The 16,197-nt window shown below is 43.6% G+C and overlaps 1 protein-coding gene across 7 annotated transcripts in view; it reads left to right on the top strand.

Moving 5' to 3' along the window:
• The window catches only part of ST3GAL3 (ST3 beta-galactoside alpha-2,3-sialyltransferase 3), a 411,061-nt gene that overhangs the window by 107,125 nt on the left and 287,739 nt on the right, over nt 1-16,197 (top strand). For all 7 annotated transcript variants that reach the window (XM_048862089.2, XM_048862090.2, XM_048862088.2 and 4 more), the window contains one exon: nt 11,575-11,617. In XM_048862089.2, the coding sequence (XP_048718046.2) occupies nt 11,575-11,617 (43 nt within the window). The remainder of the gene's footprint in view (nt 1-11,574; nt 11,618-16,197) is intronic.

The following is a 16,197-nucleotide window of genomic DNA, read 5'->3' as shown; positions in this document are numbered from 1 at the left end:
CGGCTGCTCCTCTGAACCCTGAAATCTCAGTTCACGCATGACCAGTAGAGACTTGTTAGAACTTGACAGCTAAATTCCCCAGGTTTCTACATGTACTGGGCGTGCTCCAGACTAGGGTTGCAGGGGCTGAGCAGGACTTCCTTTGCCATTGCTGCTCCTGACTGCTGTGCCGCCAGGTGCAGGAACGCTGAACAAGGAGACTGTCTTCTGCTCTCAGTGATCCACCTGCTGGGGCTCAGGCAGTGAGCCAGAGGAAGCTGCCTGACTTGAATGCAGAGGGAACAGACTGGGAAGAGGAGCAGTGTGGGGCAGATGAAGTAGGAGCTGGGGGTGGAGGACTGGAACTGGGCCAGAAGGCTGGGCCTGGGATAAGTAGATCAGACCACCTTAATTCTGGCTTTTCCTAACTTTTGAGTGCTTGGTTTTGCAATCTTAATGTTTTTTTTTTTAAAAACACTTTTTGTGTTTAATTTATTTATATAACCCTCCAAATCATGCTACGTGCTTTTATAGCTTTAAACAGGTTCCTGCACCAAAGAGATTGCAATCTAAGCAGTAGGAAAAGGAATCAACTCGAGTCCCTCTTGAGCTTCCCCCAACACTTTCAATATTACCTTTCTTTAATCCGGACCTATGTTAAATATTGAAGTTATTTAACCCTTTGTTTCCCCCTTCCTATTTTAGTTACCTTTAACCCACTTACTCCTCTTCCTCGCTGATTCACATGTATAGTGACCCTTAGCCTATCCCCTTGCAGTCCTTCCTACTCCTCCCTCTAAACAGTCTTCTCAATCTTGATAGAGATTGAACTGCACCAGGGCAGGGTTGACACATAGTTGGGGAGAACTGTTACTACAAGAGGACTTTAATCTCCTGAGTTGTCCAACTTAATTCCTCTGACAATCAGTAAAATTTAAAATAACAAAAGAATTGGACTTGCCTTCCCACCATACTGTATAACAAGTTTAAAACTGTAATTCCATATGTAGGCCCTGATTTGTAAACGAGAAGCAATTCTTCCTCTATTTTTGTGGCACAAATCATTCTATTCACAGTTATCAAGTAGATGTTGAAGGGGTAGCACTTGTGCCTTCTGGCGTGATTATTTCTGGCTAAATGTTTCAAAATCAGACTCATAGTTGGAGGCCAAAAATACTGTGAGCCAAATTCATCCCTGATATATTGACTTCAGTTGAGTCCACACCAGTGAAGAATTTGGCCCACTGTGTTTCTATATATCTGTGTTGCTATCGCTTGTCAGGTGCTTATTCCTTCACCCACTTACTTCCCTGGTCCTTCTCTCATGAACAGAGAGCAACAATACCCGAAGTCCAAAGGTGCAAACAATTCGATGTTTATTGGGGTGAACTTCCAGCAAGCATGATTCTAGTTTCCTTCCTTAGTATCCTCCTTCCCAGCTCTGACACCACAGAGCCTTACGCCTGTATCCCTGTTCCCATTCCTGCCCTTAGCCAAACATGATTCCAACTTCCTTACTCCCATTCCGTGTTCCCATTTCCCCCTTTAGCAAAACATGATTCCAATTTTCTTACCCCCATTCCCTGTTCCCATCTCACACACCCACATGCCCACCCCCACCCACACCCAGTCACTTCCTCATTGACTACAGATTATATAGTAAAACTTGAGTTCTGCTTAGCTATACCTTAACCAATCATTTTCCTGAAATTTAACTAACCAATCCTAACATATTGTAACATGATTATGTAACCAATTATATCCCACCACCTTAATTAGTTTATACCCAGCAAAATTAATTATACAGCAGACAGGAACAATCACAGAACCAGACAGAGATTATACAGATAAACAATAGCAAAGTGGGAACTACAATGACAAGACAACACAGAAGTGAGGATTTCACATCCCAGCTATTGATAAGTGAGTTCTTGCCAGACAGGATGCTATCAAACTAAGTTTCCTTTTACATTTTCTAGGCACTTCCCTTTCTCTGGAGGTGATAGGAACACAATCCTGTCCTGATAGTGCCTAACAGCCCAATAGCACCTGATTTCAATGTGACTAGTTTGGGATGTGAGGAGGTGACCGGTCGCTTCCCAGCTTATGGCTGCCTCTGCTGCCTAGCCAAAGGCCTGAGCCTAAGCACAGGGCCACAAACTGTCACAGTAAGAGAAGGCCCTTACACCGGCAGACAGTGATTTCTTTCTTTTATACCTCTAGAACTAGCCAAGCGATAAGAATACACCTAAATTCTTAGAGTATAGGCCTTTACAGACAGGCCTGAATATCTATATCCTAACACTGCTGTAAAACACAAATTTGAAAACTTGTATTTAGTTTAATCCTTCATGTCCTGGGACCGTCTGTTTGGGTGGTCTGTTCACAGTTTACAGACATTAGAGTAAGCGCTTCCCACTCACAGACCAGCAGCTGGATTACTGTACGATGCTTGGGAGAAAGGTCCATATTTGTGCCAGCATTTAACTTGGCACAGGATTTGCATCATTTATAGAGATTGCTATGCTTGGCTGTACTTCTGTTTGTATAGTCCCTATTATACTTTTATTATTAAATTGTTGACAGCTATTAGGTTCTGATTCAACTCTGGTCTTCCCTACAGTATATAAATGTGTTTTATTTCTGACCTGAGGCGATCTCATGTTCTTCTGGGGTTGGAGGAAATTTATTTCCCATGTTCATTCAATTCTGGGCTTCCCCACACTACTCTGCCGTCCTTGGTCAGCTGTGGACTATAATTTCCTAGCATGAGTGAGAATGCAGTCACCAGATCTGTTCAGTTACATCTACCTCTCAGCATACTGCTTCTTTAGTATATTTCCCCTGTGGCTGAGAGGGGAAACCCTTTTCCAGATTCTCTCTCATACTGTTCTGCCAGTGAACCCACAGTAAGAATCTTTTTATTTGTTTGTTTATTTTAATATCTTCTTTTTTGGCATGTTATCATCCATTACAACAGGAGTGATGTATGAAATACAGCCACAGTGCCTTGGAATTAGTGGGAAATCCTGTTGTCTACACCAGAGTGGCATGAGAGACTATAGACTATGCAAATAAGCTATTACCAGCAGGAGAGTGGGGCGGGGGGAGAGAGAACCTTTTGAAGTGATAAACTCCCATTTTTTCATGGTCTGTGTGTATAAAACATCCTCACTGCATTTTCCATTTTATGCATCCGATGAAGTGAGCTGTAGCTCACGAAAGCTTATGCTCAAATAAATTGGTTAGTCTCTAAGGTGCCACAAGTCCTCCTTTTCTTTTTGCGAATACAGACTAACACGGCTGTTACTCTGAAACCTATGCAAATGGAGAAATCTGAGGGGCATCGCTCTCCGAGGGCAATACTGAGTTAGGATCAGGATGTGTTTTCCACACAAAAAGATGATGGTGAGGGCTGTCTAAAGAGAAGGACCTGGTTCATCTTTTCATCTTAAAAATGCACAAAGACACTGTAGTGGTAGGTGTAGTATAAGATTCTAGATAGAGCTTCGGGACTGTTAAGGCTACAAAGTAGGCTCTATAGTACTTTCAATCATAGAATCATAGAATATCAGGGTTGGAAGGGACCCCAGAAGGTCATCTAGTCCAACCCCCTGCTCAAAGCAGGACCAATTCCCAGTTAAATCATCCCAGCCAGGGCTTTGTCAAGCCTGACCTTAAAAACCTCTAAGGAAGGAGATTCTACCACCTCCCTAGGTAACGCATTGCAGTGTTTCACCACCCTCTTAGTGAAAAAGTTTTTCCTAATATCCAATCTAAACCTCCCCCACTGCAACTTGAGACCATTACTCCTCGTTCTGTCATCTGCTACCATTGAGAACAGTCTAGAGCCATCCTCTTTGGAACCCCCTTTCAGGTAGTTGAAAGCAGCTATCAAATCCCCCCTCATTCTTCTCTTCTGCAGGCTAAACAATCCCAGCTCCCTCAGCCTCTCCTCATAACTCATGTGTTCCAGTCCCCTAATCATTTTTGTTGCCCTTCGCTGGACTCTCTCCAATTTATCCACATCCTTCTTGAAGTGTGGGGCCCAAAACTGGACACAGTACTCCAGATGAGGCCTCACCAATGTCGAATAGAGGGGAACGATCACGTCCCTCGATCTGCTCGCTATGCCCCTACTTATACATCCCAAAATGCCATTGGCCTTCTTGGCAACAAGGGCACACTGCTGACTCATATCCAGCTTCTCGTCCACTGTCACCCCTAGGTCTTTTTCCGCAGAACTGCTGCCTAGCCATTCGGTCCCTAGTCTGTAGCTGTGCATTAGGTTCTTCCGTCCTAAGTGCAGGACCCTGCACTTATCCTTATTGAACCTCATCAGATTTCTTTTGGCCCAATCCTCCAATTTGTCTAGGTCTTTCTGTATCCTATCCCTCCCCTCCAGCGTATCTACCACTCCTCCCAGTTTAGTATCATCCGCAAATTTGCTGAGAGTGCAATCCACACCATCCTCCAGATCATTTATGAAGATATTGAACAAAACCGGCCCCAGGACCGACCCTTGGGGTACTCCACTTGATACCGGCTGCCAACTAGATATGGAGCCATTGATCGCTACCCGTTGAGCCCGACAATCTTTGAGAATGGCTCTCCTGTTTTACCACCGGAGTATATAATGTGCAGTGACTGGAGACTTGATTTTGTATTAAAAATATGCTAAGCATAATTTAAAATAAGAATACTGCGTGGGGCAATGTCTACACTGCACTGCAGTGTGGGCTGTGGGGGTGTGAGTTGCACAGCACAGCAGTGTGTTGCACTCCAGCTTCCGTGTATAGACACTGCTGATGCAAACTAAAAGGTGCCTGGTGCGTGTCTCCACGCAGGCCAGTCAGAGTGCGTCACTCTGGTGTGCTGTGCAGTTCACACCCCACACTGCAGCACAGCGTTGACAAGCCCTAAGACTGCCTAGGCGCTCAGATTTCCAAACCTGCTGTTACATATTGCTTTAGTGCCCCCATTGTGGTTGATTCCAGTAGTATGTATGTTAATTATAAAGCCTCTGCATCCATGCAGCAAAGGGCTTGCTTGTACAATTGCACAGTATCACAAAGGCAGGTTAAAAACAAAGCAAAGTAAAATAAAAATCACCTTAAAATTAAAAGTGGATGAATATCTATGTACTGTGTAGACATAGAGAATCATTGTGTTCTTGTTTGTTCAGTGGAGCCTGAACAAAGAAGTCTTGTGGTACTGGAGTCTTGCGCTGAACAGTAAGGGTTGACTCTGACTGTGTTTGAATGAAGTTTGTACCTCAGAAAGGCCTATAAAATGAACTTCTGTAGCAGAACAGACAGCACCAAGTTTCTGACATCAAAGAGCTATCACAGGTGCTTATCTCTGAGTGCCTCATAATCTTTTAATGTATTTTAGCCTCACACCACCCCTGGGAATTAAGGCAGTGGTGTTGTCCTTGTTTTTCAGATAGGGAACTGAGGCAAAGCAAAGCAAAGTGACTTGCCCAAGGTCACGCAGGGAATCTATGGCAAAGCGGGGACTTCAACTCAGGAGACTCAGCCCTAGGCTGGTGCCCTAACTGTTGGACCATCCTTCCTCACTGTTAGTAAAGGTTAGGTCTATAAATAGCCATTGGTAGAAACAGAGGAATTCCCAGAGGCCCATCTAGTCTAGTATCCTGTCTCTGACAATGGCCAGTTCCAGATGCTTCTGCAGGGTGTTTACATCTTCCTCTGTAGGAGGTTGTGAAATAAGCTGCCCCCCACAGTAGGCCTCAACCTGATCTCCAGTAATTAGAGATTGGCTTAAGACCTGAAACACGAGGTTTAATATCCCTGCCAATCTTTATCCTTAATTGTAACAACTCTGGATATTTTTGTTATCCATACAATTCCTTTTGAGTCTTAAATTCTTGGCTTCTGTGTGGCAATGAGTTCCACAATTTAATTACATATTGTATGAAAAAGAATTTCCATTTTTCAGTTTTGAATTTGCCACCTTTTAATTTGATTGACTATTTCATTGTTCTTGTATTATGGCCCTGGGAGGACAGAAGTTTCTGATCTATCTTCTCTGGATCATTGATTACTTTATACACTTTTATTATTCATAGATTCATAGTTTAAGACCAAAGGAAGGGACAGTAAGATCATCTTGTCTGACCTCTTGTGTATCACAGGCCATTAATTTTCACCCACTTATCTCTGTATTGAGCTCAATAACTTGTGTTTGACTAAAGCACATCTTCCAGAAAGGCAGCCAGTCTTGATTTGATCATGTCCCATCTTATTTGTCTTCTCTCTCAGGGTAAGCAATCACACTCTCTTCAATCTTTCTTCATATGAGCCTTTCCTGTGCCCTGGATCATTCTCCTTGTTTTTCTCTCAACTCCTTTTACTTGAATCTTTTTGAGATGGGGTGACCAGTTCTGCACACAGTATCCAGGTGCGGCTGCACCACTGATTTATAAAAAGGCATTAGAATACTCTCACTGGTCACTATCATATTCCCGATTTTTCCTAACATTGTGTTTGTTTTTTTGACCCCAGCTCCATGTTTGAACAGAGGTTTTCATTGAGCTGTCTGCAGTCACTCACTGGTCCTTTTCTTGGGTTGATTCAATTAATTTAGAACTCTGTAAGGTGTCTGAGTAGTTTAATTGTTTTCCCTGCTGATGTGTGTTACTTTGCATTTATTGAATTAAATTTCATTTGCGGTCATGTTACCCATTCATCTAGCTTGTTTATCTGTCTCTGAAGTCCCTCACAATCCTCTCTGGTCTTGAGTAACCTAAAAGACTGTGTGCTGTCTGCATATTTTACGCCTGGGGGAATTTTGTGCTACTGTGCATACATAATTAATTAGATGCACGTATTTTTATTTTTTTGCACAGGAAAAAAAGCTTTTCCTAAATGTTGCTGCAGTTGTGCCTTTTGCGCACCAGAAGGTGCTGTGGCAATAGAACAAAGCAGCAGCTCCCGGCCAGTGAGGGACTAGAAAGAGCCTGCCTTCTCTGCAGCACCTGTCAGGCCAGGCCAGGAGACAGAGGCTATGGGGAGACAGACAGCATGAGGTGCAGGGTCGGGGCAGCCATTTGGGCTAATTGGGGAGGACAGGCTGGGGCAGGGGCTGAATGGGAGTGGAGGTGCAGGGCCACATGGTGATGGGTGAGGGTGTGCAGGGCTACATAGGTTTGTGGGAGTGGCTGGGTGGGGGCACAGAGACAAATGGGGATGGGGGAGTGGGTGTCTGAGCGGGGGTGGAGGGACACATGTGGACGGGGGTTCAGGGACACCTGAGGATGGGGTAGATGTGCCTGACTGAATGGGAGAGGCTAGGGGTCAGCCAGGGTCTGAATCAATCCCTCCCTGCCCCCCCCCCCCAAAAAAAAACCCCTGTTCCTTACTTTTCCCACTCATATCCAACAACCCTCCAAGTTCCCACCCAGGCTCCTTCCCAGCAATTTACTTCCCCCTCCCTCAACTCCTCCATTACCTAACTCTCCCAAGCCTTTGCACTGCTTCTGAGTGGTGCGGGAAATACAGTTCTGTATTGTAATTTAAATGAATTATCACTCAGAGTGCTGTAATAATATACCTAGTAAGGAATCTAACTGTCAAAAAACATTTCCTGAATCTCTTTTTGTTGTCTGTATTGTTACAGACATACTTGCTTTATTTTGAAATAAATGACCAAAAATAATTGAAACTGGTGTGATTGTTATTTTGACAAATAAAATATGCAGACTTTTGCAATATTATGTGCAGAATTTTTAATTTTTTGGTGCAGAATTCCCCCAGAAGTAATATTTTACTATCTCTCTACTCATTCCCTCCTTTCCCGATAGTAGATATTAAACATCACAGAACCTAGTTATGGAACCATAAGACCCCTGCTGTTAGCCTTTTGCAACAATTAAAATGACCTTTTAATTCTAGTCTTTGCTCTCTGTCTTCTAGACAGTTTTTTGTACATGAGAATAATTTGCTTCCCACCTCATGACATTTTAGCTTGTGTAGTAGACTTTTGTCAAAGGTGTTTGGAAGTCTAAGTAAATGGTACACATCAGGTTGTTCGGTCATCTAATCCAGTCCCTTGAGAGAGTTGGACTAAGTATTATCTAGACCATCCCTGAGAGGTGTTTGTCCAACCTGTTCCTAAAAGCCTCCAGTGATGGAGATTCCACAACTTCCCTAAGCAATTTATTCCAGTGCTTAACCACCCTGACAGGAAGTTTTTCCTAAGGTCCAACCTAAACCGCCCTTACTGAAATTTAAGCCCATTGCTTCTTGTCCTGTCCTCAGAGGTTAAGGAGAACAATTTACCGCCCTCCTCCTTGTAACAATCTTTGATGTACTTGAAAACTGTCATCATGTCCCCTCCCAGTCTTCTCTTCTCCATACTACACAAACCCATTTTTTCCAATCTTCCCTCATAGGTCGTGTTTTCTAGATCTTTAATCATTTTTGTTGCTCTTCTCTGGACTTCCTCCAACTGGTCCACATCTTTCTTGAAATGTGGCGCCCAGAACTGGACACAATAATCCAGTTGAGGCCTTATCCGCATGGAGTCAAGTGGAAGAATTTCCTGTGTTGCCCAATCTATAAAAAGGGGAGTAAGGACACTATAATTGTCCTTTTCCAGTCGTCTGGAATCTCTCCCATCTTCTGTGAGTTTTCAAAGATAATCGCTAATGGCTCAGAGATCTCCTCAGTCAGTTCCTTGAGTATTCTAGGATGTATTTCCTCAGGCCTTGCTGTCCTGAAGACATCTAACTTGTTTACATACTTTTAAACTGGTTTTCCCCTATTTAGCCTCAGATACTACCTCATTGTCACTGGCATTCACTATGTTAGATATTTGATCACTACTAACCTTACTGGTGAAAACTGAAACAAAAAAGGCATTTAGCAGTCCTGCCATTTCCACATTTTCTGTTATTGTTTTCCCCCTCCCACATTGAGTAATGGGCCTATTCTGTCCTTGGTCTTCCTCTTGCTTCTAATGTATTTGTAGAATGTTTTCTTGTTACCCTTTATGTCTCTCGCTAGTTTAATTTCGTTTTGTGCCTTGGCCTTTCCAGTTTTGTCCCTACATGCTCCTGTAGTTTTTTTTTATTCATTCTTTGTAATTTGACCTAGTTTTCACTTTTTGTAGAACTCTTTTTTGTGTTTTTGAGTTTCAGATAATTGAATATCACCTGGTTAAGATCCGGTGGTTTCTTGCCACACTTCCTGTCTTTCCTATGCAGTGGGATAGTTTGTGCTTGTGCCCTTAATGTCTCTTTGAAAAACTGCCAACTCTCTCAAACTCTTTTCCCCCTTAGATTTGCTTCCCATGCGATCTTACCTACCAATTTCCTGAGTTTGTTAAAATCTGCCTTCTTGAAATCCATTCTCTTTATTCTGCTGTTTTCCCTCCTACCATTCCTTAGAGTCATGAACGCTATCATTTCACTTTCACTCAAATTCTCAACCAGTTCCTCACTATTTGTCAAAATCAAATCTAGGACAGCCTCTCCCCTGTTTGCATTCTCTATCTTCTGAAATAAAAAATGGTCCCCAATTCCAAGAACTTGTTGGATAACGTGTGCCCTACTGTATTATTTTCCCAACAGATAAGTCCCCCATCACCACTAATTCCTTTGCTTTGTATGATTTTGTTAGTTGTTTTAAAATAGTCTCATCCACCTCTTCTTCCTGGTTTGGTAGTGTATAGTTGGCACCCTGAATGACTTATCTCCTAGATAGAAAGAAAAGAAATAATAATGATTGCACGGGGTGGGGGGAGCACACAGCACCTGGTATAGAGAGGACAATGGGGGACCCTGATATTGTGGGGGGGGGGGTGGAGGACATACAGAGACTGACCTGGGGAAATGGGGGACACCAAACTCCTGGCAGGGGAAGAATGGGGGACCTGGGTACAGGGAAAATTTGGGACTTGGAGGGAAAAGGGAGAATGGGGGGCGCACAGATCCTAACATGGGGGGAATGGTTGCAGTGGTATGGGGGAGACACAGAGCCTCAGCAAGGGGTAAGGAGATTGCAAGAGTCCCTGAAGTAGAGGGGGAATGGAGGAATGCAAGGAGCCTCTGCTCCATGCGGTAAACTCAGCCTACAAGTGCTGTGAAGTGTGCAACCCATTGTGAGCTTGGATCTTAATTCTTCTCATTTACCAACGGTGAAATCCTGGTCACATTGAAGTCAATGGAAAAACCTCCGCTGACTTTGGTGGGGCCAAGACTTCATCCCAGACTCATAGAATCATAGAATATCAGGGTTGGAAGGGACCTCAGGAGGTCATCTAGTCCCACCCCCTGCTCAAAGCAGGACCAATCCCCAATTAAATCATCCCAGCCAGGCCTTTGTCAAGCCTGACCTTAAAAACTTCTAAGGAAGGAGATTCCACCACCTCCCTAGGTAACGCCCAGGTACGTAGTTAAGCTGTCTCCTTCTGGCTGTAGAGAGTGTGGATGACCCGTGAGCTATAAGCAATGTTTACCCCAGGGCTTCCCAAATCATTTTTGAATGAAGACTAACTCTTAGCAGTGAGGCTATCTTGTAGGCCACCTCTTCTCACCACCCTCGAGTTACTCAGCTTCACAATAACATGGGCAATTTTTTTGCTTCTTTCCCCTGGTATGTGCAGGAGGAGCATTTTCATTCTTTTTCTTTAATATGTCCTGATTGTTAAACTCTTTGGAGCAGGGATCATGTTTTTGTTGTATATTTGTACAGCACCTAGTTCAGTGAAGCCTGGCTGAGACTGCACGTATGGGGGTCCCTAGGCACTCCCACAATACAAATAATACGTTCTACTAATAAGCAAAAATCAAGTCTCTTGGGATGTATCACCTGGATTCTCAGAGAAATCATTATTTTACTACAACTTTTTAATTGATTTACAAGATCACAAGGTATTTATAGTTGTTAAAATAAGTGTTTGCATTTAATTCTACACATGAATCGTAGAAACAGATTTTCCCATGGGAATGTTTCTGTAGCTGTTCCCTGTTGTTCCTGAGAGGCACAAATTCTGACGTGCTCATCCCCAGATTCTCATTGCAGGGTTCCAGAGCTCCCCACTTCTCTCAGATGCAGTTCCTGCATTATCAGCTGTACCCAGAGTGTAACTATGCCCCTCTTAGCAACCCTAGTCAGGAGAACACTTGTTTAATCACAAGGCTGGAGGCTTGGGGTGGTCTTAGACAGTCAAGAGAAATTGGAAAGCTCTACTGGTTCCCGGAGTGAGGAAGACATTTACATGGGTGAGTTAGTAACAAGACTAGCCCCACGCCAATCAGGAAAGCATTATATGCCTTCCTATTCACTGTCTTGCATGGTGCTGCTTCTTCAGGCTCTTCCTGCAAAGATCTCAACTCGTTCTAATGACTTTGGAATTAATGAACCTGGAGATTCAGTGGTATTATTTTGAGGGAGTATGTTTAATTAATGTTACTCTATGATGTGTATGGGTTGACTATGCTGTACATTCAGCTGTCGTTGCCAACCAGAAATAGTTGTGCCATTCAGTGAGGAGCTGCTGTCCTGTTTTGTGATGGGAGAAGTGACTAGCTGCTGCTGTTTCATGAAGTCTCCTGCTTTTGTCTTTCAGAATATGACAAACTGGGCTTTCTTCTGAAGCTGGACTCAAAACTGTGAGTAGAACAATGGGACTGCTGCTTTCCTTTTCCTTTTATGTTATGGTTTCCATTGCAGTCAACAAAAATTCTGGGTTACTCACGTAGTGTGCGGATTGGTTGAGAGGACAGTGCCCTGCCAGATGGGAGAGCTGGAGTTTAGGAGCAGACTGAAGGTTCCTGCTCTCTGGGTGTCACTGCTGCATGCCTAGCCAGGCTGGCAGAGACTTTGGTTCACTCCCTTGCAATTCTTGGTGGCTAATCAAGAGAATAGTAACATCAACCTTAAACTATGGCTGTCTTTCTGCCCTATGAGCCGTAGATTCTGAGCCTTCAAAATGAGGAGAAGTTAATTAAGCCTGTGGAACCATGGAAAATAGTAAGCTCTAATGTAACTCAGAGGTTGGAAACTGATTCCTTCACATCTGGGCCATTCACATATGACCCCAGAATCTTGTTGACAAATTGGAGATGGTGCAAAGAAGGGCCACAAAAATTATTTGGGGGCTGGAAACAATGCCTAAAAGCAAGAAACTTAAGGAACTTAATCCGTTTAGCTTATCAAAAAGAAAATCAAGAGGTGACTTCAGTAAAGTGTATAAATACCCTCACAGGGAGATACCAGGTACTAACTGGCTCTTTAACATAGCAGAGAAAGGCATAACAAGAATTGGTATCTGGAAGTTAAAGCCAGACAAATTGAAATTAGAAATAAGGCACAAATTTTATCCATGAGGGTGATTAACCATTGGAATAAACAACCTAGTGAAGTGGTGGATTCTCCATCTCTTGAAGTCTTCAAATCAAAACAGGCTGCCTTCTAGGAAGATGCTTTAGCTAAACACAAGTTATTGGCCTCAGTACAGGAGTAATGGGTTGAAATTCTCTGGCCTGGTTTATCCAGAAGGTCTGACTAGGTGATCTAATGGTCCCTTCTGGCCTTAAAATCTGTGAAGCTGAGTTGTGTGTTTAGTGGCTGCTGTTGGTAGTAGATCAATTTGCCATGCCGTAGATGGGGCAAAAGTTACGAAGGTTGGTAGGTCTGATTGTGACATCAGATGGAATAGCCGTATACCAGTCAAATTTAGGCCAAATTTCCTGACTAATGGTGAACAACAACTCTGTAGTCTGATGTCAGTGACTGTCTAATCATTTCAAAAGAGGGTGTTAGTTGGCCTCCTCCTCCTATCTGTGCTAGGTGAAAAGGCATTGAAACAATCTACTGGTTGGAATGCCTTAAATTTGCATTACCTGTGCAATGGCTCAGGTCCACACAACAGCTGTCCTGGGTGTTTTGTAAGGATTGGTTTTATTGATTGATTGCAACATTTCATTGAAGTCTTAGCTCAGGGCTGGCTGAAACGCTGCAGTCTACCCAGGATCTCCCCATTGTGAATGGGAAGCCCCATAAAAGCCTTTATCTCATCCACTGCAAATATTGTATGGTGCACAGCGAATAAAAAGGTCTCTGTGTAGAAGCCATTCTCTTTCACTGTACATTTGGTATGTAAAGTACCATCATCTCTCTTTTTTCTGGCTTAAAGCGTAGTAACAAAGTAGTGAAAGATACTATGCATGTATCTGAGATAGTAGAAATAATTGTGTATTAGTTAATGTATACATTCCCCAAAAAACTGCATTAAAAGAATGTTAAGGTTGGAGGTCCAACTCCATTCTACACATGGGAAACTAAGGCACAGAGATTAAGGGAAAAATTGTTAACTAGTTATGGGTGCCCAATTTGAGAAGCCTTGGGCCTGATATTTCAAAGTACTTAGCATTTTATAGCACTTTCTATGTTTAGAGCAGAGGTCCCATTTACTTCAGTTACAGCTGTGAGTGTTCGGCACTTCTGCAAACCAGATCCCAGGTGTCTTAAATTGGGTACTCAGAAAATGAAGCTTATAACTTGGTCAAATTTGGGTAAATTTTCTCGGGGATGGTAAAAGGTACATCTGCCAAATTTCAAGTTTCTACAGTAACTCCCCACTTAACGTCCTCTCGCTTAATGTTGTTTCGCTCTTACGTCCCTGCTCAATTACAGAACATGCTCCATTTAAAGCTGTGCAGTGCTTCACTATAACGTCGTTTGGCTGCCTGCTTTGTCCACAGCTGGCAGCTCCCCTATGCCCCCCCTGACAGCACCTCCCGCCTGCTGGCAGATCCCACGTATCAGTGCCTTCCCCCTGCTCGCCCTGCCTCCTGCTCGCTGCAATCAGCTGACTTGGGGCATTCAGGAGGGAGTGGGGAGGAGCGAGGACTTGGCTCACAGGCTCCCCCTCCCTCCCCTGCCTCCCAAACACCGCAAACCAGCTGATTGCCGCAGGCAGGAGGCAGGGGAGAGAGGGGGTAGGCTGCGCGCCGAGTCCTTGCTCCTCCCCGCACCCTCCTGAATGCTGCAAGCCAGCTGATTGCCGCGGGTAGGAGGCAGGGGAGGGAGGGGGGAGGAGCGAGGACGCGGTGTGTGGAGGAAAGGGGGAGGGGTGGAGTGGGTGGGCCGAGGGTTGAGCCCCCCAGCCCCGGGTGCTTGCAGAGTAGGGGAAGTTGCCGCTGCTGTTGCGCAATGTGCTTCTCCTAGCCTACTGCACCTCAGCCTCCTTGCCTGCCTCCTTGTCCCCAGTGCCTGTGGGCTGTGCCCGTGTGGGGTAAGGCGGGGGCACCTCCCAACTGTTGTACTGGACTGTATGGCAAAAAAGAATTTCCCTCGAATCTAACCCCCCCATTTACATTCATTCTGATGGGGAAATTGGATTCGCTTAACGTCGTTTCACTTAAAGTCGCATTTTTCAGGAACAGAATGACAACGTTCAGTGAGGAGTTACTGGACTTCAAAGCATGGAGACAGCAGGGCTCCTCATTTAAACGTCTAAGATTTTTTTTTAAACATGGACAAAATAATGTATTTTCCCCTCATGTTGTTCTCAGAAATGACTGAAGTGTTTTGATCTAACTTTTCAAAAATATTCACCCTTTGTCTGTCGTGTCTGTTTAGATGGTAAGCTCTTTGGAACAGGGACTGTTTGTTGTTCTGTGCTGTAGCACAATGAGACCCTGATCTTGGTTGGGGTCTCTGGGTGATAAAATAATAGGGTTACCAGATAGCAACTGTGGAAAAAACGGGACAGGGGGAGGGAGGTAATAGGCGCCTATATAAGAAAAAGTCCCCAAAAATGGGACTGTCCCTTTAAAAACAGGACATCTGGTCACCCTATAAAATGATAATATATTTTCTCTACTGATTTCTTAAATAAAATATTTATATAGCATCATAAATGTCCATGTTTGGTGCCCATCATGTAAGTTAGTAAAACACTCCAGAAAAGCTTGCAGACTGAGGCCTGACATGAAGAAAACAAATACTGTGAAATTAGATTATGGTTCTGGGGCAGGAAGTGCTGCATGGTTAAGATCATGTGGTTGTTTACGGTAGTTACCATTAGTGGATTTGGTATTGTGCTCTCCTTGTATTTTGAATACATGCTATGAAAGGTAAAGCTTAAAAGCTAGGCTGTCTGATAAGTTTTCTACAGAACTTAATAATGAAGATAGGGTACTCTGGTGGGGGCAGTTGGTGTTGGTGGACACCTGGGCTCAAGGCCTGATAGATAATGTGATCTGTGTTGAAGACCCTGTTGACAGAAATGGCTTTATTACATGGCTGCGCTGTAGATGTGGTTGGTATTCTGCCACTCGTGTGTAATTTTATAATGTTGCCTTAACTATTGACAGCATGTGAAAACCTTGTGTGACCTGGTGAAACACTTGGGGCAACAGAACTCAGTTTCTCCTGATTCCCCTACTCTTTCAGTTGTTCCATGTCTGTCTTTTGTCATTAGTTGGTGACATTTAAGGTATTTGTGAAGGGCTAACCTCCCTTGTGAAGGTAGCCCTGCAGTAAGGCGTAAATGCCTTGGTTCACAGTTTAAACCAAATTATATACAGGAAGTTATTTAGCTGGTATAAATATAGGGTGGTATTTCACATTTGGCAGTTTAATTTTACCCTTGTTGCTATCTCTGCCTCTTTTACACTGCACATGCCCAGTCCTGGTTATTCAGATTGATTTATAGTGTAGTTGTTATAATTACAGCTATATAACAATTCTTTTGCTTCTGGAATTCTCCTGTGTTTATGGGAGTTGCACGGATACCAGATTTGTTTTTCCCCCTTTGTAGGAATATCTGGAATTGCTTTGAATTCTGTTTTCCTTTAAAATCTTGTTTCTGATGCATACCTCCCTGAAATATTTAGCAAGGCTGGCCTTGCAGGGGGAATCTGACTTGGAAGTGGAATGCAGATCTTTATAATACTGTGCTGTTTGTCTTTTAAAGGGACATCTGGAAAATAGTTCTCTTTGCACAGACTGTTTCAGGCCAAAAACTTCGTCATTAGTGAAGAAAAATCACGCATCCTGAGGAACCCTCCTCTCAGCTGGGAGGAAAGCTTTGCAATATATATGTAAGAGGGAAAGACTCCTGGTTCTCTTCTGGCCTGTATTGGCGAAATATTACATAGACTCATTATTCTGTGGAAGTGCTTTTCATTTTTTTTAAAGGTTGGGTTTGTTAATGACCTGCAAGTGGCAGGAGAGAGGGGGG

Source organism: Caretta caretta, chromosome 8 (assembly GCF_965140235.1).
Source record: "Caretta caretta isolate rCarCar2 chromosome 8, rCarCar1.hap1, whole genome shotgun sequence".
NCBI lineage: Eukaryota > Metazoa > Chordata > Testudines > Cheloniidae > Caretta > Caretta caretta.
The sequence above is the reverse complement of the archived record's forward strand: the minus strand, read 5'-3'. Positions and strand labels throughout refer to the sequence as shown.